Source organism: Musa acuminata, chromosome BXJ1-6 (assembly GCF_036884655.1).
Source record: "Musa acuminata AAA Group cultivar baxijiao chromosome BXJ1-6, Cavendish_Baxijiao_AAA, whole genome shotgun sequence".
NCBI classification, from domain to species: domain Eukaryota; kingdom Viridiplantae; phylum Streptophyta; class Magnoliopsida; order Zingiberales; family Musaceae; genus Musa; species Musa acuminata.
In genome coordinates this window covers 14,359,691-14,385,277 of record NC_088332.1, presented here as the reverse complement: position 1 = coordinate 14,385,277, position 25,587 = coordinate 14,359,691, and the positions used below count along the sequence as shown (strand labels likewise).

At 37.8% G+C, this 25,587-nt stretch overlaps 4 protein-coding genes across 5 annotated transcripts; 3 read left to right on the top strand and 1 right to left on the bottom strand.

Moving 5' to 3' along the window:
- Window positions 1-6,049: 6,049 nt before the first annotated feature.
- LOC103988084 (uncharacterized) lies at window positions 6,050-6,670 on the top strand. The gene has a single exon (XM_009406597.3). It carries the CDS (start codon window positions 6,050-6,052, stop codon window positions 6,668-6,670), a length of 621 nt encoding a protein of 206 aa, XP_009404872.2.
- A 1,630-nt stretch (window positions 6,671-8,300) lies between these two features.
- LOC103988083 (pentatricopeptide repeat-containing protein At5g39710-like) lies at window positions 8,301-9,566 on the top strand. Its single transcript, XM_009406596.3, has one exon. The coding sequence runs from the start codon at window positions 8,301-8,303 to the stop codon at window positions 9,564-9,566; it is 1,266 nt and encodes a 421-aa protein (XP_009404871.2).
- Window positions 9,567-10,117: 551 nt separating this feature from the next.
- LOC103988082 (dirigent protein 22) lies at window positions 10,118-10,916 on the top strand. The gene has a single exon (XM_009406595.3). It carries the CDS (start codon window positions 10,142-10,144, stop codon window positions 10,745-10,747), a length of 606 nt encoding a protein of 201 aa, XP_009404870.3. The 5' UTR covers window positions 10,118-10,141; the 3' UTR covers window positions 10,748-10,916.
- A 54-nt stretch (window positions 10,917-10,970) lies between these two features.
- Window positions 10,971-25,320, bottom strand: LOC135676448 (ATP-dependent DNA helicase Q-like 4A). 2 transcript variants are annotated; one of them, XM_065187629.1, is made up of 25 exons: window positions 25,186-25,320; window positions 22,563-22,758; window positions 21,382-21,439; window positions 20,653-21,093; window positions 20,376-20,549; window positions 20,172-20,302; window positions 19,724-20,090; window positions 19,517-19,648; window positions 19,040-19,126; window positions 18,824-18,951; window positions 17,583-17,703; window positions 17,352-17,503; window positions 17,152-17,287; window positions 15,219-15,342; window positions 15,060-15,130; window positions 14,910-14,978; window positions 14,689-14,817; window positions 14,448-14,606; window positions 14,282-14,362; window positions 14,039-14,200; window positions 13,825-13,880; window positions 12,322-12,445; window positions 12,140-12,234; window positions 11,958-12,035; window positions 10,971-11,886 (listed from the first exon to the last, which is right to left on the bottom strand). In XM_065187629.1, the coding sequence occupies exons 2-25, from the start codon at window positions 22,748-22,750 to the stop codon at window positions 11,451-11,453; spliced, it is 3,699 nt and encodes a 1,232-aa protein (XP_065043701.1). In that variant the 5' UTR covers window positions 22,751-22,758; window positions 25,186-25,320; the 3' UTR covers window positions 10,971-11,450. The 2 variants fall into 2 exon arrangements, with proteins under 2 accessions (XP_065043701.1, XP_065043702.1); XM_065187630.1 differs by having other exon boundaries at window positions 22,563-22,750; window positions 25,186-25,290.
- Window positions 25,321-25,587: the final 267 nt, after the last annotated feature.

Here is a 25,587-nt window from a genome sequence, read left to right as displayed (position 1 = left end):
CCTAACGACAAGTGATAACCTCCAATGATCATTGGCCTTACCCGGGTGCACCACTGCCTGTGTGAGCGATGGACGAAGGTGTTATGACAATGCACAACACTATAGGCAATGAACGGGCTATGGTTTTGGCGATGGTTGAAAGATGTGTAGTGGCGAATGATAATGCATGACATGCAATTGTGACACTATGTCAGTGCGTAGTAACCATGAACATGGGTGTCACGATAAAGAATCTTCGGTCAACTAAGTCACATGCCTATGGGAAACATAGTATGACTATAGCGACCACTATGAGAGGGTTTTAGGGTTTCCACTTAACGAAGCTTAAGTCGATATCCCTTATTAACATTTTTACTCTTTGAAAATCAAGTATTTTTGACTAATGCACTTAGTCACAAAATTTCTATTTGACCCTTATTAAATTTATTATTTTTTATTGATATCCTTTGCCTACCATTTTATCCTTCTAATTTGATAATATTATCTCAATAGTCATAATTTAATAATAATAATATTATGTCATAAAACTTGATAAATATTTTTATCAGAATTAAATAAAAAATAAATTATAGATATTTTATTTCTATCCATGTGACATAATTTATTATTGTTAAGATTAACTAGTTATGCAATTAAGAAATTTTAATTATTGTTTTAGATATTTATGTGACTATTAAATACATGACCATGAAAGAAAATTATGAAATATATTTATTTTTATATAAAATAATTATTTATATTTTATCATGATTACAATCATCATATGAGTTTTCTTTTATATTGATAAATATAATAATTATTATATTTATTATTTTATTATTAATAAACTATTTTTATATAAATTAGATTAATAAAAATTTAGTAAATATTATTTATAATTTATATCTATAAGTTTTATCTAACTAATAGTTACTAAAGTGGCTAAAGATGATAGACTTATGAAGTGTAAATTATAATAAATATTTTAAAATATATTTTATATTAGTATATTGGTCTAGCTACCAAAGTGATTTGGATTAATGATTTATAAAATTATATAAAAAATTATTATTAAATAATATTAAAAAAAATAATATTTATAATGACACATATAATTGAGAGATTTAGATAATCTTAAAGAAAAATTTACTTCAAATAATTATGTTATGAGATAGGATAATACTATTTTGAATATCTTTATGGTTAAGAATTATATATCTAAAAATAATAATACTATTCTACAAAGATGATATTAATCTTTCATATATAATTTTGAGTAAACATTAGATATGTCAAAAGTTTTCCCGAATGTGAAATATGGATGATATTAATATTTCATCATATTTTAAAAACTTAAAATATTAATGATATTTTATATTTTATAATGATACTTTTTTTCATACATTCTCATACTTTTAGTATCTCTATACTCTCTGATGTATTAGATTTTAACTTAGTCTTATTTGTCAAAAAGCTTATAGACTTAACTAATAAAAACTCTATAAAAAAATTAATGAAATAAATGGTTAGAAAAGATTTAAAAAGCTTTGTGATTATTTGAGAGCTATTAAAGATCGATTTAAATCTACTAATAAGTATACGTTACTGAAAGAACTGACTATGGTTTACTATGATGACACTCGAAGGATTCGAGATCATATCTTTAATATAACTAATAAAATTGAAAAACTTAAAGTATTATACATGAATATAGATGAGTTTTTTCTTGTACAATTCATTATTAATTCTCTTCCTTAGTTTGACTCATTCAAGATTCACTACAATACAAATAAGGATAGATGAGATTTGAATGAGCCGACTAATATGTATCTTTAGAAAAATTAATATTAAGTCAAAAAAGATCTCATAATGTTTTAACTTCTACTCAATAAGATAGTAAAAAAAAAAAAGTTGAAGAATCATCTACTAAATAAATTTGTCAAGTCTAAAAATACTAAACAAACTAATGAAAAAAAATCTTTATAGTGAAGTACTTTTTTTATAGCAAAAAAGGACATAAAAAATAACTACATTCAACACAAGCTTAATTCAAAACTAAACTTCTAAACTTAAACTTTGTATATTTCCAATCCAACATAGAAGTTCCTTCTAATTCTAATGCTATAACTTATATTATCAATAATATGTAAAGATTCTTTTTAACTTGAAACATAAAAGAATATGAAAGATTCATTATTATAGAAAATCATCTCAAAACAAAAATTATAATAGTGAAAACTTATCACATATACTAAAAGATGAGTCATCTAATGGATCTTATAGATATATGCTATGTTCTTATTATTTCTAGAAATTTAATTTCTAAAATTGATATATTAAGATATTGTCTTTCTTTTAGTGATGATGATCTCATTATATTTTATGATTCAAAAAAAGTTAGTTCTGGAATCCTATATAATTATTTATACAAAATTAATTTAAATCTTGAGTTTGCAAAGATATGGTAAGCCTGCAATCAAATATTAGATTGAAATATAGTTTTAATAATAAGAAATATTCTATCTTATGAAATATTACAAACGTTTGGGACATATCTCCAATGAAAGAATTGAAATAATAATGAAAAATAATATTTTAGAAGATTTAGACTTTATTGATTTTGATGCTAGGATAGGTTGCATTAAAGGAAATAATTAGATAGATTAGTTAAAATTATCTGATCTGACATGAGTGATCAATTTTATAGTAGGTACGATGAAGAATCCTGATCCATTTGTTAGATTCTTAGAAAAGTGAGGTATTTATACTTAATATACTTTATCAAATATGCTACAAAAGAATAAAATTGCTGAAAGATAAGATCATACCATTATGGACATGATTAGGAGTATGATGAATTATTTCTCTATATTTAAATCGATGTAGGGCGGAGTTCTTTGATAGTTATATATATCTTGAATAGGGATTCTAATAAATTAGTCTCATCTAACTCCATTTGAATTATAAACTCATATAAAATTTAATTTGAGATATCTACAAAGTTGTTTTACAAAGATAATAATCTTCAATATATATGAAAAAAAATGAATCTAGAAACTAATTCTAGCTATTTTATTTGTTATCTAGAAAAATCCAAATGATATAAATTTTATTGTCGAGCACATAAATAGTAGATATAGTAATGAAAGATTATTAGAATATGACAAAATTAGTAGGAATGAAAAATCTTGAAATATTAATATTGATATAAAGGTGATACAAGTTGATACTCCATTGTCATTTTCTATTCGAGAGATTATTGTTTATCAAATCATTGAATAACAAAATAGTATTGATGAACCCCTATATGATATTGTTATTGATAATCTTATAAAACAACCACAATCAATAATTCTGAAAAAAATCTTAAAGAGAAAGGAGACCTACCGATTGTGATGATTATATGGTACATCGATAAAAACCAAAGTATAATATAAAAATCAAAATAGACCCCTTATCATTTTTATAAGTCATAGAAAGCAATGATTCTAAAAGATAATCGATTATAACGAGAAATTTTCTTATATTTCTAAAAAGAACTCATTAGGGATCATCATAATATTAGTAGCTTATTATTATTTTGAATTAGATCAAATGAATGTACAAATAATATATCTGAATAACGATCTAGATAAAAAAATCTACATGGAACAACCTAAAAAATTTATAGAGAAGAGAAAGAAAGTTGGGTTTACAAACTTAGAAAGTTTGTTTATGACCTTAAACAAGCTTCTAAATAGTGATATATAAAATTTTATAATATTATTACTTTCTTAGAAATTCAAAAAATATTATTAATCAATATGTATATTTCAAAATTAGTTAGAACAAGTTTATTATATTGGTTTCATACGTGAATGATATTTTAGTTGTTAGTAGTGATATTGATTTATCGCATAAAACAAAGATATTTTTTATTATAAATTTTAAGATAGTTAATATGAATAAGACAGTTTATGTTATTGGTTATTAATCTTAAGAATTGCTATGACTACCTCAGAAATGATATATTGATTGAGTCTTGAAGAGTTCAGTTCTCTAGAATCTCCTAAGGACTATACACAATATACAATATAATATGACACGAGATCATATATCTATTTTCGTCTCTCTTTAGACCTTATTTCATTGCCCATGATGGTTTTATAAAAGATAAAAAGAGAAGAGAATGAGAGCTTAGTTCTTTTTATAAATTATTATTATAGTAGTTTACAGATCGAACTATAGAATGTGTTTTATGAATCAAATAAAAGTATTCTGAATATTATCAAAATTTATGTATCCTAATTTTGATATATAGTTAGTTGATTTCAAATTTTGACGTTAAATTTATTTTACATAATAGTATGATTCTTATTTTATACTAACAAAGTCCAGATCCAAGCCAATAAAGTCGAGATGGAGGAATCATATCACATATCTATTTGTGTCTCATTTAAATTTTCTAAAGTTACCATATATTAGAAACACATGTCCAAGACCAAAAAATAACTGAGTGTATGTTGGGTTCCCAATATCAATTCCTCTTAATGATATTATTCTCTCATAAAAGATTAGATCTGTCAAGGATAAAAAGGATCATTTTGATAAGAATGAGAGTTATGGATGCCACAGCCCCCCTCCACCATAGGGCTAGTAATGCAATCCCAATTAAGAAGCTTAAGACTAATTTTTTCCTTTCCATTGATAACAAATACAAAAACCAAAACTCTAAGAGTCTCATCGATTTGGTTGAACATACTTTAGGCAATACGAGAATTCAAGCAATGAATAGATGACATTAACAACAGTCTTAAAAGGACCACTTATCCTTTCTCAACTGAGGCTTAGATGACTGTTCCAGATGTGAGCCCATCTTATCCTTCTACTGTTCAAGTGAAGATTGATTCTTTGCAGCAATTTTGGTATAACATTGTATCTTATATTCTGTTATTTGTTTTCTTTAAATGATTTTTGAGCTTTTCATGCTCATATACGTCATATTATAAGAGGAGAGAGCTCAAGTAAGAGCAAGAAAACCATCGTCTCTCATGCATGAGACGTGCAGGGGCTCTCAAAGCCTGTGACCGCTGCTTCACTACCGATTGCAGCAACCAAGAGCTGCCAGCAGCCAGAAATCATTACTTGACTGCGGTGGTGGACCTTAAAGTTCACACAGCCACAGGAAACTAGAAGCAGATATTGCTGTAAAACCCGACGCATGAAGAGGATCATGAGTTCCTGCACTCTAGTGCAACTCAGGCTGCCAAGTAGCCGATGCATGCAATGGTGGTCAACAAAGATGGCTTCGTATTCATAGAATCAAAGGAGAAAGGTGAATTGGAGCGTTCTTGAGCCGGTAGGTCTTTGTCTGTTCCTTTATGCTTACTGTTTTTGCCGTCTGGTGTTGTCGTCGACGGGGGTTTGATTCGTCTGCTGTGGCGCAGAAGGAAGTGATTTGCCACTTGGATACCTTTTGTTGGTATTGATCAAAGAGAGAATGTGGTGTCATGTCAAATTGTCAACATCTTTGGCCTAAATTCCATGGATTGAGTGTATCTTTTGACAATCTTATGTGACGATTCATAGATTTCTAGCAGAATATATGAATCATCATACCGTGGACATCATGTACATTCTAATAAAGGGGAAACATGCCGACATGATTAATCATATGAATCATGCATTCTTCATATACTCTATAGACAAATTTTTTTGGGGGGAGAAAGACAAGTATTTTGTAAAGACTGAAGCATGAATTGTGCTGTCCTTCTGCCAAACATGTAGAGAGAGAACAGTGGCCTCTTATGAATAGAAGAATGAGAGTGACACGCTGCCAGTCTCCACTCCCTCTCTTCCGTTGTCATGTCGCGTTCCAAATAATGATACCACCACTCGCCACGCGCGCCAATACCCCTCCCGCTTTATGATTCTATCTTGACGTAATCCGACGGTGCTGATGCGTCCTCTCTACTCGCCAATCGAATTGAGTTCCTCCGTTCCAAGTCCATTATTTAGACGTCGTTGAGAACACGGTCACACGAGGGAGAGAGAGAGAGAGAGAGCAGTCGGATCGCGGCAGAAGAGCACGATGACGAACCTTTCGTCTCTCCTCTCTTCGTCTGCCGTCTTATCTTCTGGGGAGTGGGAGTCGACGATGGAGGAAACACTGCCGTCACCGAAGACCCCCACCGACTCCGCGGCTGGATCCCCGGAGGAACCCCGCGCCCGGACCAGTTCCCGGTCCCGTTCCTTCTCCATCTCCGCCTCCACCTCCCCTCGCTTCTCCGCCGTCCCATTCTCCTGGGAGCAGCGGCCCGGCATCCCCAAAGCCCTCTCCCAGGCCGCCGCAGCCGAGGACGCCGCCGCCCACCGCCTTCTCCCGCTCCCTCCCCCGGTCCGCTCCCACTCCGACCTCCCCATCCCGCGAAAGAAGCGCTCCGCGGCGCGGTTAGCCGCCGCCGACCCGTTCGCGGCGGCGCTCGCCCTATGCGCCAAGGACTTCCCCGACGCCGGTGGCGACCTGGAGGAGCTCTGGGGGGTGCCCGACGCCTCTCCACGGAGGGTAACCACCATCGCCGACCGGTTCCGGCTCTTCGACCTCTACGGTTCCTGCAAGGCGACGTGCTCCGTCATAGACGCCACGGTCCGCCTTCCTCGCACAGGACCGTTGGGCTTGCTCAGCCGCCGGCCCGGTGCAGGCGACATCTGAGCCCGCACTCGTCCCGTCGTAGATAAGTACATAAACTATTCCCATATTAGACGTTAAATCACTCAGACTGCGTCTTTCTCGTTGCTTGTATTGGTTTCCATTAGAACGAAGGTCCTTAAAAGCATGTTAAATGATGTACTTGTTGAGTGGTCGCTACATGTACACCATCTCAAGTCCCTCTTCAGCTGCTTTGTGACAGCAGGAAGTGGTCGGCTCCACTTCTCTTTCTTTTTCTTCCTTCAACATGGTGTCATGCTTCTAAAGTGGAGCAAGTTGGTGGATGGAGGTCAAACTGTGCTTTTCAAGTATGTACATGTTTGCAGATCTAAGTTCCTAACAGTTCCTTCCCCAGACTAACTTCAATGAATCAGGGAAAAGGAAACGGGAAGAGAAATGAGCTACTTGCCGATAACTCTAGCATTCCTTTTCTTCTTCTAGTCGACTTCCTGTGTTGATTTGGAAGGACCAAAAATGGATCCTGTAGCATGTCATTAAGCTTTCTTGACATAATAAAACGTACGCATCTGGCCATGCTCTTTGATATCGAAATGATTCCTCAGTGTAGGTCATGCAAGTTTTCATACCGAAATGAATGCATCTCACCTCTCAAAGGAAGGAGGAGTTCTGGTCCCAACACTATCATGGGATAGCGTACAGTAACGAAGAAGACAACCAGATGTGTCTGTCAATTATTGCTGTCATTCTCGTGCTGTTTTCCTTGACGAAGATGATACAATATTAAGATTCATCCCTGTAGCTTTTGACTCTTTTGTTTCGGTAGTAGTTGGATCTTATTCTCTATTCTCCAAGCTTGAAGTGCCAGTTTGACAGCACTACAGTGCGAGAACGATGGACGTGCATGTGTAGGCAAGGAGAAGTGTCACTATAATGTGTAGTGTGCATCACCCTACAAGTTAGGTGGTTGACAAATCCATCCAATTTCTTAGGGTTCATAAGCTGCTCAACCTTTAGGTCAACAGTAGATTGCTGATCTATGCAACAAAGAAAACATCAACTTGGCTTAGGGTTGATTGGTTGATGAGGTGATGACAGAGTCGGAGAAAGAGGAGTCATTATTATCAGGCTATCTGTAGCGCAGACTGCAGTCTTGCATCTGGATCTTGGATGATGGTGTACCACTCAGCACGCAAGCTGGATGAGCTGAGATGTGTGTGTGTGAGAGAGAGAGAGAGAGAACGAGCTGCGGGGTAGTCATATGGAAGATGTCAGTGCGTGCCTCCCAGTGAAGACACACTTCCATGACTCACCCCCATGAGATGCTTCTTTTCGTACGTATAATAACAAGCGGTGACAGAGGTTGATGGGGAAGAGGCAGTGGTGGCGGAAGTCTTCGTGGTGGGGAAGACGACCCGGCTGTGACTCCGTGTTGTCAGCTGGCGTTATTATAGGCGATACAGCACTAAAATATGTTATTATTATTATTATTATTATTATTATTATTATTATTATTATTATTATTATATATATATATATATATATATATATATATATATATATGGTTTCTAGTTTCCGTGGGGCAAATCAAATTGTTGGGTCTACTAATTAGGCCAATGAGGGCCGTATAAAGGCCCATTATGCAGTATTTAGAGGGCCGGCCAGTCCAAGTCAAATGGCGGTCCGTCTCCAAGCGCTCACCATGCGATCGTTCGAACTCCTCCGCCGACCCCCGCCCACCGCCTCCCCCTCGCGTACCGATCTCCCGTGGCTCCCTACCTCGTCCCGCCGGAACCCGCGCTCTCCGGGCGCCGCCGACAAGCCCTCACATTTCCTGTCCAACGCCGCCGTCCTCCGCGCCGTCAAGGCCGCAGGTGCCACCCCTCGGCAGATCCTCTCCGTCTATTCGGCCGCTGCCCGACAGCCTGGCTTCCGCCACGACCTCCCCACCTACCAGGCCCTGACATACGCCCTCGCCCTCCGCCGCCGGTTTCGCGCCGTGGAGCTCCTACTCGCCCGCATGCCCCGCGACGGCCTCCGCCCCGGTCCCGCCCTGGTCCTCCCCCTCCTCCGCGCGTACTCCGCTGCTGGACGATCCCCTGACGCGCTCCTCCGCTCCTGCCCCTCGCCGCTGAGCGACCGGCTCTTCTCCGCCCTCATCCAAGATCTCCGCTCTGATGACCTCGATATCGCCGGGTCTCTCCTCCTCTCCGGCGTTAATCTAGGGTTTCCAATTAAGTCCCGGCACTACTCCGGTCTCGTCAGAGCCCACTGCGACCGCGGCGCCGTCTGGTCGGCGATCGAGTTTCTGGATCTGCTGGCGACGAGAGGGTCCGTCCCCGATGTGTTCTTCTACGGATCGTTGATCCGCGACATCTGCCGCGCCGGCGGCAGCGACGCGGTGGATGCCGCTTTCGAGGTGGTGGACCAGATGAAGCGAAACGGGCGGGAGCCGGACGTGGTGATATGGAACACGCTCGTGCACGGTTGTGCGAAGGCCGGTCAGTGGGGCAGGGCAGAGGGGGTAGTGGCGGAGATGGAGCGCAAGGGCGGCGGGGCGGCGGCAACCGATGCCGGTACCTACAATGCCCTCATTTCGGCCATCCCTCACCGTCAGATGGTCCAAGATGGGATCTTGGCTTTCCGTCGCATGATGGAGAAGGGGGTCTCGCCGGACGTGGTCACATTCTCGATGCTCATCGGTGGATTGGGAAGGGCAGGGAGGGTGTGGGAATGCAACACTCTCTTGGGAAAGATGGTGAGGCTGGGAATTCCACCGGACATTGCCTGTTACAAGATTCTACTGAGAGTGTACAGAAGCAACGCCACGAGCGATGATGCCTCTGCAGTGCTACTGTGGATCAAAGTGAATGAGGAAGCGATGGCGGCACTGAGGACAGGAAAGAGATGGAAGATAGAAAAGAAGGTGATGGGATTGTAGCTGTAGTACCATTGATGGTGATCTGCATGGATCTCTAGTGGAAGATGCAGTGCCTCATGCAGCGGAAAGGATGCTCGTTGATGCTTTGGAAAGGAGGAGGATGAACGATGGTGTGTAAGTGATACAACATTGTAATCTGTTATGTTTCCTGCCATACGAGGGGCACATTCTGCACGGTATACTTGAGCTGCTTTAAAGATCTCAAAAGAATGATGGAGATCATGTTGTACCCCAAGGAAGAAAGGAGAGTAGGATCGTGTCACGCTACTTGGCGTCCAATCCAAGCTAGATTGGGAGGAGGAAAGAATCTTGATGACCGACACGCATTATGAAGCAAAGTATTTATTATCTTACTACGATGTTGTCGAACTCTTCAAGTCAAAGTAAAGTTAAATGCAGAAATAGAAGCCTTTTTTTGGTTTTTTTTATTATTTATTTTTATGGCCAGGGATTTGATTGAATCGCTTTAATATTTGTGCGGTATGATGATGCTTCCATGAGCCGTTTCACTTTCTGCAGCCACTCCATGGTGGCGTGGGGGAGATCGCTTTGCTTTGCTTTGCTCTGTTATATGTATGGATGCGATACAAGCATGGCATGGTACCAAAATGGCGGACGCTGTGGGCAAGGCATTCCTGGTTCTCATGGTCCTCCTCTCGTGCTTCCTCCTCCCCTCCTCCTGTGACCGCATTGAGACCACCAGCTTCTCCAAAGGAGTACACGCTAAGCTGAAGGAGAAGGTGAGCCACCTCCACTTCTACTTCCACGACGTCGTCAGTGGAAGCAACGTGACGGCGGTGGCTGTGGCCAGGCCACCGAATGCGCAGCCGCCGACCTTATTCGGGGTGGTCATGGTCATGGACGACCTGCTCACGGAGGGGCCGGAGCCCACGTCGAGGCCGGTCGGGCGGGCGCAGGGGCTGTACGCGGCCGCCGGGCTCCAGGAGACGGGCTTCCTCCAGGCCATGAACCTGGTGTTCGTGGGCGGCAAGTACGACGGCAGCGTGCTCACCGTCCTCGGCCGCAACGCGCCGTTCCACGCCGTGCGGGAGATGCCGGTGGTGGGCGGCAGCGGGCTGTTCCGCTTCGCCCGCGGTTACGCCGTCGCCCGCACCCACAGGCTCGACATGAGCACCGGGAACGCCATCGTCGAATACGACGTCTACGTCATGCATTACTGAGCAACGACGCCATCATCATGTTTCGCTTGTGTTGGCGATCGTTGAGTCATCATTCTTCTGTCTGCTTCGGTTATCATTTCGACAGATACAGCACATTCACCAAATAAAGTGGGCGTCAGTCATTATCAACAACACAACAGTGCATTTAAATTTGCCTCTTGAATGTGACTACAAGTCTCTAAGAAATTATTGATATATCTGAATCATAAATAGACTGTTCAATCATCCGAAGGGAAACCAAAATGGCACCAATTCAATCATCTTAAGTATCAAGAGTTTTTTGGCCAGAAAACCAGAAATTTGGGCACCCTCCTATTCCATAAAGACAATCTGATCCTTGGCTTGGTGTAGTAGACAGGAATTTACAAGAACGCAATTGCTCTACAAATTCTCAAAAAAGTATATCAAAATTGCAATTGCATCGCGCAGCTAAGTATACATCACTACTTGTGCCTTGCATAACTATTAACATGGCTTCAAAAATTTGGTCACGTTTCCTCCAAACTCTTTGCACCTCCCACCCACCCTAACTAGACTTTTAACCAGACATCAAAATTGACCTTGCACCCAAAAGACATTTTCCAGCAGCAGAATTGAAGTTAGCAGCCCGCAAAGTGGATGTGATGTACAGAATGGATGACCTTGTAGACTGGAAACAAATCACCAGGAGGAACCAGAAAGGGCAACCATCTCGCTTATCCAACTATTTCTTGAATGCATATTCCTTAAAAAGGCCACCTATGTGGCTGTTGATTTGGTTTGCTGGAGTTAACCATTGAGGCAGAACTCGACCAGGGGGTCCCTGCCTCGTAGGAGGAACTGAATCCTCACTCTCCATCTCATAACCATCAAGATCGATATCTATACACCGACCATTATAAGCTGACATGCTTGTAGTGTCTGCTGGACCATTTTGGCTGTTTACTAGTTTTGCTACTCGTTTTTTTGACTGCACAGTGCTTTCAGCAAAGTCATCATCATTAGCACCTGGTTCGCTGCCTGCTGAGCCCCTCCGCTTCTTTGTTCCATCAGCATTATCATTGCTGCTACTGCTGCTATTCCTACTCGTTTTACGGTACTCTCTGATTGTAGTTTCTATAGTTTCCAACACACGATCCCCGTACTTATGGACCTTTGCCCTAGATTAAGCACTCAAATTAGTCAACATATTTAGCACTTGATTAATGGTGTAGATGTAACAAATTCTTACTTTCCAATGCCAGTGATCTCGAGAAGTTCTTCTTTGGTTCTTGGTATTCTCTTGCTAATCTGCTGCAATGTGGCATTTCTGATGTAGGAATGGGAATTCATCAAGCATCAGCATGAAAGGAATTAAAGGTAAGTGCATTAATTTGTGCATATGTGATGAAGAATTTGAAAAACAGAGCTTACCCAAATATGTGATATGTCATGACCCCCTCACCAGCTTCTTTTACAAGAGCTGTTCGCAGCATACGTAAAGCAGCATAAAGTTTGACAGAAAGATTCTGCAATTAGATAGAATAATATTTGAACATAGTTCTCCAGGAGGTGCTATATGATAGGCACATTAAGACAGTGGATATGAATTTTACCAGGTCAATTTCATTTGTTGATTGAGCGCCCATGTCAAATGTCATTGTGTTCATTGGCAATGAACCCTTTGCTGGTGTCCCTTCAGGTTTGTTCATTTTAGATGCCTTTGCAGGAGCAGGAAACCTGCATAACAGCAAAAGTTTATGACATCAACGTTATCAAATTTCAACATTAATCTGAAATTCTGATATAGTATTTTGAATATTATAGCACCAGCAATTGCAGATTGTAATCATAGCAAAAGACAACCTCTACCTTGTCATTATTTTAAAAAGTTTGGTTAACCTGGAATCAGACGGCCAGTAATAGGATAAACACAATGAACACTAACATAGGCATGCATACAAACTCTACCTCAAAACATCATAGTATTATGCGGATTATGAGAAATTATTACCATGAATAAATACAAGCCAACTTGCATAGGTGAGTGACATAGGGAATATATAGCTTCGAAGGCAATATCACAAAACTCACATGATCTCCCATGCATAGTAGATTAGAGGGAAAACTTATGAAATATAAATCTTGAACTAGAAAGCTACTTGATCTAATAACTAAGAAGCAGGGAAATCAAAGAAGATGACTTCTGACAGTATGCCCTCCACATTGCAGAAATCTTGACACTGTATGACTCTACACCAGTGATATATATTTCCTAGTGTCTCAGAAACAGTATCCTGTTCTACATTTAACATTGTCGATTAAGTAAATTAAAAATGAGCCTTTCTGCCTGCTCAATCAGTTGCTTGCACCTGGCATTGTGAAAAACCTACAATCCAGTGATCAAAATCACAAGGGCCTTCAATGACAATCGGTCAGGACCACACAGGATTTTTAATAGCTACGTCATAGATGACATGGTACATCTATGACAAGTTCCAATTGTCATACTACATTTACATATCGATCAATTGTATTTATGATGTGTCAAAGGCCACCCTTCAACAAGAATATTTTTCATAACAAGTTTTTATTAAACATTCCATGGTTCAACATCCAGTCCAACCTAGAGCCCTCTAAGATTCAACATGCTAAACTAGTTCTGCTAATACATCTGAAGAAATCATCATCAGATGCAGATAGAAGTTAGACTTATATCTCAGTCTTAAATGAACCAAATATTCATCCTTGAGAATAGATCCGATAAAATGTCTTCATTTCATGTGGTGGTCCACCTGTTGATCTAGTAGTTTCATTGAGTATTCCGTGTCATACCCTCATTACCTAGTTGATCTAGTAGTTTAGTCTGGAAAGCCAAAGAACCATACCATATCAAGGTAATACCATAACCGAGTATGAAATCATTATGGTCCACCTGTTGTAACTCCCCGAGGACTTAGCAACTAAAGTTCCCAGAGCAGAGAAAAAAGTGTAGTCAACAATTGTTTATCTTACGGAAGGCTCCTGCAAATTCTTTAGGCGAATCCTCCAGTCGTAGTTGTCTAAGAACAAGAAAAAGAAACAAGACTAGTTGAAGAGAGCAAGGAAAAAGTGGAAACCTCAATATGATCCTTTGTTTTCCAGAGAGAAGTTTTTGCACCTTAGACTCGTTTACCTGCAGAATCAAAATCAGTCTCGCATAGATACTGATATTCAATTTTAGATCGAACTGAAAGCACACCACATGGAACAAATGGAAGCCATGTTAATAGAATCACAAAGAAAAAAACACTTGTAGAGTAGAAGGTAAAGATATCTCTGATATATATATACCTTTAAAACAGAAGAAATGGATCCATAAATATCACTTTTCCTGACATCTTCCACAAGTATATCTTCAACAACTAAATGACGAATAACTCTTGATGCTTCACCTTTTGGCAGATGCTTTCCAGCTCCATGAAGGCCCAAATTGTCATGTCTATGTTTCTTAACCTGCAGCAAAAAGTACATTAAGTGCTCAAGCCCAGTTTACTACCATCAGAGAGGAAGGATTTCACACACGAATTTGTGTACATTTTGGCTCAGGGAACCCCTGTATACTTCCAGAACATGAGATGTTGAATACTGCTTTCCAGTTGATATTACTAATTCAACCTACGAACAAATATAATGCAAGTAAAATGTGTCAGTTGCCAGATGAAGCCATTATACTATGACATAGAAATTGATCAACACTAACCATTTGCTTTGCTATATCAGTTACATCCTTCTCAACCCAAGTCAACAGTTTTGAACAATTATCACAGGTTCTTTTACAGTTGTCTGGATTGAACTTTTCACCAAAATGAATCAGTTGTAGTAAACGTCTGCAATCTGTTTCATTCTCACAATAGCTAACCTGCAATAGAAGTAAAATTATCAGATTCTACATATGTGCTAACCATTGCTGAAAATGAAAAGCATCAACTTAGTTGATGTACCATGCGTGAAAGGTTCTCAATATTTGTTTCAAACACTCTATCATTGCTGACAAACGAATTGCGTCTTGATGCAGATGCCAAGGGACTTTGCTCAATCATGCCTTGGGTAAGCATGTGCTTGACACGAATCTGTTCCCAAGATAAAAAGAAAAGGGGTTCATGTTACTCAATACCTAAAGTTATAAAGAGGTACGCTGAAAAACATCCATATATTGACTTACATAATCACTATAGTTGTAGTACAGTACACAAGATGATCGTAAACCATCTCTACCAGCACGTCCACATTCCTAAAAAGTCAAAAAGAAAAAAAATGTTTTGCAGTCAAAGCCTAACCTGCTCTGGCTCAACAGAGGCATATTAGGAGTTACCTGATGATAACCTTCAATAGATTTTGGAAGAGAATGATGAATAACAAAACGAACGTCAGGTTTGTTGATACCTAAAATTTTCATGTATCATTAATATATTTCAATAAATGCAATAATTTATTTACAGACAAAATTCAGATACATATAAGTGAGAAATACCCATTCCAAATGCCACAGTGGCACAAATTATGTTGATCTCATCTTTACTCCACTGCTTCTGCACATATGATCTTTGAAGAGGGTCCATGGTCCCATGGTAAAATGCTGCTTTATGTCCAAATTCCTGGAAAATGTTAAATGAGAAACTAAAAATTTCTTAGCATAATGGTGACAGACAGAAAACAAGCATATCCAAAATTATTAGCACTACCAAGTAACATTCTTAACAAGGCCCTCTCAATAAAGAATAACAAAGGAAAAAACTACATCCAATAGATGCAATATGTACTCCCTCCACAAAAAGAAGAGAATGTTTAAAATATCCAAAAATATCAATAGGGGAAACTAAAAAGATATTCATATCACAGATGATGAAAGATTGATGCAACTTCAACAAAGACTAAATAGACTTCTTCCTAAATTTCTGGATCAGGAAATGTCAGCATTCTGACATGATAAACATCTAGTTGCCACTTGCCAGAAATTCTAAAATAGTAGATGGTTGATTAGATTATCACAAGATTGCTGAGTTTACCACGAAATAGTTCATCACAGACAAGCTTGTTCAAAAACAATTATATTCAGAAGAAATTGTATGATAGGCAGGGTTCACTAAGCACAATCAAATGGTAAAACAAGTATAAACTCATAACTTGTTTAGAAAGCATAAAATTTTATAATTTTTTTTAAAATAAAGTAAAAATGTTCCATCTTTTCAAACTTTGGGGTCATTTAACGGCAAAGAAGGGTTAACAGAGAACCATAATCATAGCAGTAAATATTTCCCATTATAATTTTATAAAAATTCAAGGAGGCTTTTGAAGTTTCACCAATTTAGCATTATTGTTGTAATTTAATATTAATGAATCAATTAACTATACAGGGGATTAAGTCAGACAAATATTTTCTAGATTACAAAGGCCTCAATGACAGGAGAACATCCATGTAACCCAAACCAAATATTTGGGACATAAGCTTGTTCTAGTTGATGTCAAACACGAGATGCTTATATTTTTCTGCATTCTACAAGCATATGTATTAGTTTGTGCAAGTGCAGATATTGGTGAAAGTTGACACTGATCAATAAAGCAGTAACTTCAAAACTTGCAAACAGACATGTGCACAAGGATGAGGACCGATAAGATTGAATTTAGAAAATAAAATTTGTAATGAAAAGTTAATATACATTTAAAATTCATGTCTTCAGCAAAATCCAGGATAAATTTGAACATAATGGCATTCACGGAAGACCAATGCTTAGTACATTAGTCACGCAGCATCCACTAGAGACTGAATGTTCTCATAAATGGGCTCCTCTTAATAAAATTCATCCTCTATATGGTTAATGCATCATTAATAGCATACATATTTTCTGACAAAATGCATGAACTTCTATGCCCAAAACTTAGACAACTTCTTTCACATAACCTTAAACATCATTATGTCTACTAGCTTTTTTTTCCATCTCTTGACATTATTCTAAGAGACCCACAAGTTCTATTCCTTGCTATCTGGTTGGATATATATGGTACACAACCATATCCCATTTCCTGATAGCAATTTAAATGTTTTGACACCAACATCTACTCAAATCCCATTAGAAAAGTATATTACAAGGATTAGACTGAAAATGCAACTTGCATTTAGAAGATGTGATCCAAACTCCAAAGTTTCATTGCTGGAGAATAACTGGTTTGTGGATTTTAAAAGAAAAACAAAGTCCAAGACAATGGTATTCAAGAAGCATTGGGACCCAAATAAAAGCAATAAAAATGCATATATGTGATTTGATTTTTGACAAAAGAAGTTGGTGTGAATACACAAAGTAGTCAAACAATAGAAAAAAGAACAAAAGTGTCAACAAATCAGAGAAGATTTGGTTTTCCCATGACAAAATTTCTAAAAGGTCATAGCATATAATTCAAAAGAAAACCTGTAGCTTTTCAGCCACTTTTTCGCAGTCCATTCTTGAGAGACAGTAGATGATGCCACAATCATCAAAATGATTTTCTTTGATGAATTTGTCAATGTCCTCCAAACACTTCTTTGTCTTGGGTATTACACAGTACCTGCAAAATGAAACAGATGAGCCAAATCAAAGTCACAATTGATATGTAGTTCAGTGGCACTGACCACAAGTTTGGACGATTGAAACTCTGTCGAAAAACAATGCAGTTCACAAGCCCAAGAGCTTGTACAACATCTTCCTTTACACTGACAGTTGCTGTAGCAGTCAAAGCTAGCACTGGGACTTTTGGAAACTTCTGCTTCAAAATTCCAAGACTCTGGCAAATGAACAATGAAATCAGATTAAACCAAGTGAACGAGTTACAAAAATGTTGAAATAAGGATTCTTTGCACAACCTGATAATCGGGCCTAAAATCATGCCCCCACTGGCTTATACAATGAGCTTCATCAATAACAATTCTAGCAAGTGATCCCCGAGAATGTAGAGAATCCAGGTGTCTCAATAAAACATCACTCCTGAGATTAAACATATTTCATATCATAAAATTATCTAACCAAGAGAACTGGCAAGTACAAGTCAATTAGTTTCAAATTGAATCCTAGGATTATTTACAGTTTTACACCTCCTAACTATATCTCACATCTACCATGTGATTTTCTAAAGATAAAGCATCTTACCCAAATAAGCAAAATTTTGTTTTCGACAAACACAGAACTTGATGAAATAGCTTCAGTATTAGTAGGCTATCTAATCTATGCAACTTAAGAAAACCTTGTAGCATCAAAAGACAACCATATTGCACGCGGGGGAAAGCCCCATTGATAGCAGGTAGAACATGGGTAGACAAAAAAGCAGAAAGAACAAAGAAAAACAGGAAGAATAAAATGTATCGAAACAACAGGACATGCTATTAACTTAAATGCAATTCATAGGCACCTCCTCTGAACTTTGTTAAAGAAAGATTACATGAAAAATAACTCAAAACACTCCAAACTATTGTCCATACAGAATAAACTTTAAAATACTAAAAGAATGAAAAAAATACATGTTAATAGACCTGGCTTCAGATTAGACCTAATATAAGAATAATTGACATTCATGCTACATCAATTCGATTCTGCATTGTCAAATCACATATGAGCTTTGAACCCACGGTCCACATGCAGCTTGATGTGTTGGAAACAAACTTGTATATTTGCATCTCCTAGAATTTATTTGTTTGATCAGAATGCCTTTTCATTATCTTGATTTTCAGGCCCTTACAGGTTAGCACCAGCTTCACCTCAGGCCTTTTGTTCGGATGAAAATTCAAGAACGAGTCTTGGATGTCAAATGACTTCAAGAACAACTATACTTTTGTCATTCATTCAACAAGATGTAAGGTCCCAAATATTTGTGGTCAGCTGAATGAAATTTTTTCCACCTTTGAACTCCATTGAGGACAAAATCACAAGTCAAATTTCTTTTTATCATTTGTAATTTTCTTAGTTGGATGCCATGATGCTGGACATAAAAGCATTCAAGTAGAAATGCCATTGGTAGTCTTACCTGAACTAAAGACCATGCAACAGTTGAATAATATTATAACATATGATATTTGTATGATAATCCTAGTCATGCGCAGAAAAGACTCACTTAGCAATTTTTTCTGGAGTGACATACAGCAGCTTGTATCTGCAAGAATCAGACATCAATTCTCGAAAAATCTCCTGTTGTTCAACCCATTCCATACTGGCACTAAGATAAGTAGCGGGAATGTTTGCCTGATCAAAATGGAAATGTGGAACAACTCAGTTGATACCCTATGGTATTTCCTTGAGAAGAAAAAAAAATCCAAATTGTTTATAGAACCTGCAACAAATGCATAATCTGATCTTGGATGAGTGAGACAAGCGGTGAAACTACTAATGTTATTCCAGGGCTGATGAGAGCAGGAAGCTGCAAGAAAACTTCTGTAAGTAATATTCAAAACAGCTGATAGTGTTCTTGCTGTCTATGCTATATATGAGCTTCTATAAAGACGTTTTGCCTTTCTTTTGGAAAATGACATTTAGAATGTTTCTTTCGGAAATGACATTTAGGATGTCTCTAAAATTCAACTATCCAGTACCTCTAATAAAATTGCCAAAATAATACTCGTTTATGTGTTTGATGGTTCAAGACATAAGGGACTGTAAACAGTAAAACTGCAAATGTGTATTGCTTGCTTAAATGATCATTGCCACAAAGATGAAGGTTAAAAAAAATGAACTGAATGTTTGAATATGCTAAACAGGGGAAACACCACCTTCAAAATGAAGTAGATAAAGTCCTCGATGGAACGTGTACCTGGTATGTCAGGCTCTTCCCACCACCAGTTGGCATTAAAACAAAGACATCACATCCACTCATTGTTGCATTAATCACCTCTCTTTGATTAGGACGAAATGAGTGATTTCCAAAAACTTTTCTGTTGTTGGCCTGGAAAGAAGTAATAAATTACTATTAACCAAAAAAAAATGAAGATGAAAGGCCATATCAGGCAACAGAAATCACCTCGAGTTTCTTGGTCCATGGAAAATCTAAACTTTTCCACTTTATATCTCCAGATCCTTCAACGTAATTAATGTTCTGAAGCTTTGGAGCAAACACTTCTCTTTCCAAGGGTGCAGCATCAAACCTATCTGTATAGTGGGATGGGGCAGGTGAGCTCCACATCATACAGTTCCCTGTTTCATTTCTTAGATGAACCTGGGTGTTAAACCTAATAGGATCTATCATATATTTGTTTGTGGGGTTCTCAGGTCCAAAACCCCTTGCAGTAGTTGATGATGCCATAGAATGTGATCTCTGTCTTTCTTCATCTTGATTTAGACTGCAAAGGTACTTCTCAAGCAGCTGGATCTTCTTATTCAGATATAACCTGACATAAAAATTTATTGACTTGTGAGAAAAGACTTCTCACATAACAAAGTGATAGAACAACACTCATACAAGGACAAACCGCTTTTGACGAAGATTTTCACAGTCCTGAGGACTGAGCTCAGTAGCATTATCAAGAAGTTCATTTGATACAGCAATGAGCTGATCCTTCATCTCTTGCAGATGAATTGCAGCTTCTGGACACAGAGCTAGCTGCACGTTTGGCTATACCATGAAGAATGTGCTGATTGCTAGCAAAATAAATAAATAACATTGAAAAGCATACCTTGGAGCCATGAATACATGATTCATGTAGTTCTGGTGGCAACATGTTTTCATCAGGGATTACCATACAACTTCTACTGGAAACTGGGGTAAAAGGTGTCTGTTTAGACATAAATCCTTCTGGTGTGGCAGTTACTTGATAGTGTTCCATAACTATTTGGTCAACATCAATACTCTGTGTTACATAATCTAATGAAATGTAAGTTTCATGCCAACAACCATATGCAAATTGATTTTAGGCAAGAACCGCCTGAACAACAACAATCAGTAAATCCTACCTCCAATATTTCATCATCATCAAGAGCATCTAAAAACTTGTCATCAGCAAGATTATCAGCAGCAGTACACACAAGCTCATGGTCATCAATAACCCGATGAGTGGCAGAGCTCTGCATTTGTGCTCCAGTTACTTGTGCCATTTCTGAAGCTACATTATTGTTCTTATCGCAAGTACTTTTTAGCAATGAGTCTGTTGCATAATGTGGTGAATCATATCGAGGGTATGATCTAGAATGTGAACTGTAATTGACATGAGAAGGCATATTTTCATGGAATGGGCCTTTAAATACTTGGGAAGTATCCACATTCTTAACATTGTTGGATGAGTCAGTAAATGGAGCTCGAAGATGATCTTTGTTATGGTTCTGTACTGGAGCAGTTAAACCAGGTATCAAGTAATTCCTGCAAGCCAGTTGCATGCTCGAAAGAGCTTTCCAGGCCTGACAAATGATTCAATTCACAGATCAAAAGAATAGTACATCCAGTTGCCACACTTTCCAGCATAAGAAAACTGACCAACATATCAGAATAACATAAAAGAAAGAACATACAAGCTAATTCTAGGACAAACCACTACCATTTATTCATCTATCCTTTGTCCTAGTTTAAGCTCAAATGGTAACAAATTTTAAGTGTAAGAGCAGAAGAATCGGTTCAACTTCAACAATTCAAACTGATTATTCATACTCAGAAGAAGAAACCTCTCTAATCATCATACTCAAGCATACCTTCTCAACTTGTAACAATTGTAGCCTCTCGCTTCCATCAACTTCACAAGCAATAGACCTGATAGTTCATATTTAAGAATAAAAATCCAGTCAGAATGAGCACATGTTTCGTGTTGCTAACAGAAAGCACATAAGATATATTTACTTGATTAAATCTAAGATAGACATTGAGAATAGCTGCAGTGGCAACTAGTTCCTACAGAAGTAGGATCTCAGCATACAGTATCATACCGTACCGAGCGAACGTCCAAACTCCGGTACAGTACGATATTTCAATCCTTGAGAAAAACACACTATTACTGTTATGTTTACTATTTACGTCCAAAGCATTTGTGTCTACCATGATTATTGTGGAGTTTGTTGTCAACAGTTTGCTAGACAGCGGATAAGATCTAGATAAAAGAAGAGGATAGGATACCTTAATGTCACAAAAACATAGATATGCTAGAGAAATGAGATATCACAGGATTCATAATTCACCTAAAATCTTGAGGATGCTCTCTTCAACTTAATTTTTTTTGCTTCATGTGTCTTTTCAATGCTTTATCTGCATAGTACTTAGAGAAACAGTAAGGCAGTCCTAATCCCACTGATGCAATTTGACCAATTCTGCTAATCCCAATCGTATTAGACTTAACTAATCCAAATCCTGATCTAGCAAACTATGCCTACATAGATTTTTTTATCTCTGATTTTTATCATAACAATTTAATAGAAGTTCGAGAAAAATGAAAGAAGACGATTAAATAGACTGAAAGAACCTGGCCTACAACTACTAGTACATGTTTTTAGCACTTACTAGAGTAGATTTTCAGTGCAATCAAAGTGATTCATGGAGCCTGAAAGGATCCAATTTTCTATCAATTTCAATACATAGCAGTATATTTTTGTTTCTGATAGGCAAAATATGATCTACAGAGACAGCCTGAGAAGTCTATTTGCTTCAGTATGAAAGCAATCTAGTATGAGCCATTGAAAGGATATTTTCTTTTTATTTTACCTTTTCTGACTTTTCGACTCTGAAATCAATGGTTAAAGGCACCTTCTGAAAAATCTGTTATTGCCATCACACATTCATATATGATGTCTTTTCAAGCATCTTTAAGATATTGAGCAAAAAGATATATGTTCTGCAGACAAGTCAAACAGACAAGCAGCAAAATATTTTAGAACAGTCATACCTTGTACACAACATCTGATCAACATTTTTCTGGGTTTGAGGTTTTTGTGTCGGTAAAGAGAACAAAAAACCTGAGCTCAAAAATTTGTCTTGACAGGAAAAATCCTCAAAAGCAGATGCATGATTGCACCAGTTGACCTTAGGAGATTTGTCTTCATTAGCAGACTTCAACTTAGTTCTGTTATGCATCTAAGGGCCTGAAATTTTATTAGGTAGAAGACCAAGCAAAAGCAAATTATGTAGACATGAAAAGAACTAGAATAAATATATCAAGCAGAATTTTATTTATCAGTAGACATGCCTTGAAGTTGAAGAGTCATCAGTTAGCATGTGATGCAGGAGCAATTTGGTTTATATGTTATTTGAATAAATTTTATTAGTTTTGAGATATTTTGCATTTGTTATAAATTGTCATATGGCAACATCTATACAAGGAAAAGAAAAAGGAAATAAATACAGGAAAAGTAGAAGAAATCAAATTCATTATTGATTGAAGATTGCAAATCTTAATTGGAGATCTTAAATATTCATTTCTACAAAGATGAAAGTCTATTAATCAATAATATCATCAAGAATGGAAGGTTGTCCCTCAAGAATATTATCTTCTTCGAAGGAAAGAATAGATTGTATATTTGATTTGATGTGATTGTAATTTTTCTTATTTCTGTAATTTCCTTTTAATCTTTGTACTTGAGCCTATAAAACGGGCTAGAACATGTAATGGATCAATGAAAAAAGATGAATTGAGTTCTTTCCCACCTTGTTTGTGGGTGGTGCGAGGCCTTCATCCTAGGAATGTTCTCCTTGAGCCTGAGCGAGTCTAGTAATTACCCATTTGTTTTCCTATTATCTTTCAGTTACTATCTTCTATTCCTCCCTGTTATGTTCATCTATTATCAAAAAAATATTCTGCCACTCTCATCCTACATCAGCTTGCCTTTGTTATTATGATTACCTCATAGTAAAATCTGCAGAGCAGAAGTGAAACGTTAAACATTCAATTACATAGGCAGAAGACAAACAACATCCTGGGATAATAACAAGCTCTATTTTTATGTTTATCATTTTATTAAATTATAAATACCCGAAACCGCCATTTGGAAGTATTCCAAACTAAACATAAATTATACATGATGTATCACTTTGGGTTGACATTTGAATAGAACTTAAACAACAATGTCTTGATTATTGCATGCAAAAGCTGCAACATGAAGAATGATCATCCCAGAAACTTGCACTAGCAGTCACTTTTCCTCGATGGAATATTGCAGTGACTAGCTATAGCTGTACATTGAAACAATAACACAGTAGTTCAATGGAACTTGCCATGCACCGAGCAGAGTAACCCAAAATACTACAACATCTCATATTTTAGCAGAAGAAGCAACCTTGGTAACATATATGCATACTTCCTATTGTTATTTGTATTGTGATAAAACTTTGCTTTTACTATCTTTGTTTCAGAGATATTGTAATTTTTGAGTTGTGACCTTGCCCAAATGCACACTTCCTATTTCATGACCGGAAAAAGGCATACAATAACTCTTTGGCATTAGAAGCAACGCTTACTGCAAAAAAGTCAAGGCAAACGCAAAACTACACATACATGCAAGACATTATTAAGCACTTCAGTTCCTCATTTTCAATCACTGTGCAGTGCTAATCTATCAAGAATTTGTGAATGCATAAAGTGTGCTGAACAAGATAAGCACTTGAGGTTGAGGAATCAGGTTGACGATAAATTGTTTGGAGAATTTCAAAGATGATGGATACATCTAACTAGGTGCTTGTACACTTCTTTTTTTTTTCTCTCCAAATACCAGTGGATGATTTACACTTGCAATATTTACTTTAAAATCTGCTTAACTGCACAACCAACATATACTAAAAGATCAAAAACTGTAACAGCATTAATAGGCCGATGTATTATTAACATCAAAAGCTATAGTGCTATACAGAAGACCAACATATATAGTTATAGCATCCATGTCATCTTTTCATTTGGTGCATCATCCAACAAATATTTAAAGCTTGCTGTCCGAGCAGTGCTGTGACAGCAAATACAGAAAGTTCCCTGGAGACAGGCATCCACAGTTTGGGATGGGAGGAGAGAACAGGAGAGGGCAAGACAGGAGAGAAATAGGAGACGCGGGAGAAGAAGAGAGGGGAGAAGAAGAAATGAGAAGAGACGGGAGACAACAAGAAGCAAACCCCCAAAAAGTCGATTCCCCCTAAAACACGATGAACTACTCAACTTGGTGATCTTAACAACAAGAAGCAAACCCCAATCCTCAACGTGCACACGCTAGAATCAACAGTGATTCCCGGTTCTCACTCAAAACTGATGCCCTTTCTTTTCCCCAACCAAATTTCTAGTTCTACCGTTCCATTCAACCAAAAGAAAATCAGAAATTTCTACATCATAGCCGTTTGCTGACGAAAGTGCGTTCCATAAATAATCTACAGAGCCCTCGGATCAAATCTGACCCAAATCTACCCGAAAAAACAGTCCAATCGACAAAAAACACGGCGAACGCCCTAACAATCGCAACTTCACCAATCGTAACCTGAACCCAAAAGAAAAAAAAAACTCAAAAAAATGTGAGGGAAACAAGAGTCATTACCTGATATCTCCAGAAATTCGAAAGAGTGAACGAGGGGCCTCGATCGTTCCAGGGCGAAGGCGAGGGAAGGGCTTCTGTTTGGCGTAGAGAGAGAGAGGGAGACTGGTTTCGCACTCCTTTTTGCCTTTTCCCTTCAAAACTAGCGCGGGGTGATGTCGATGGAGGGCTTCTATCACGACCGTACAAACTCACTGACGAAAGGAATGTGGGCCGAATTGGTCCATCCGGCCCAAATATCCCACCTCTATTTAGGCCCGTGAGATCTCAGAATCCAGAATCATAAATATGTTGATCGATAGATTTGACTTGTCGTTGCGATTACCAATGACTCAGTGATTGACGTATGTAATGCACTTCACTTCGTTTACCCATTTTTGGGTACTGAAACGGTCATTAAGCTCG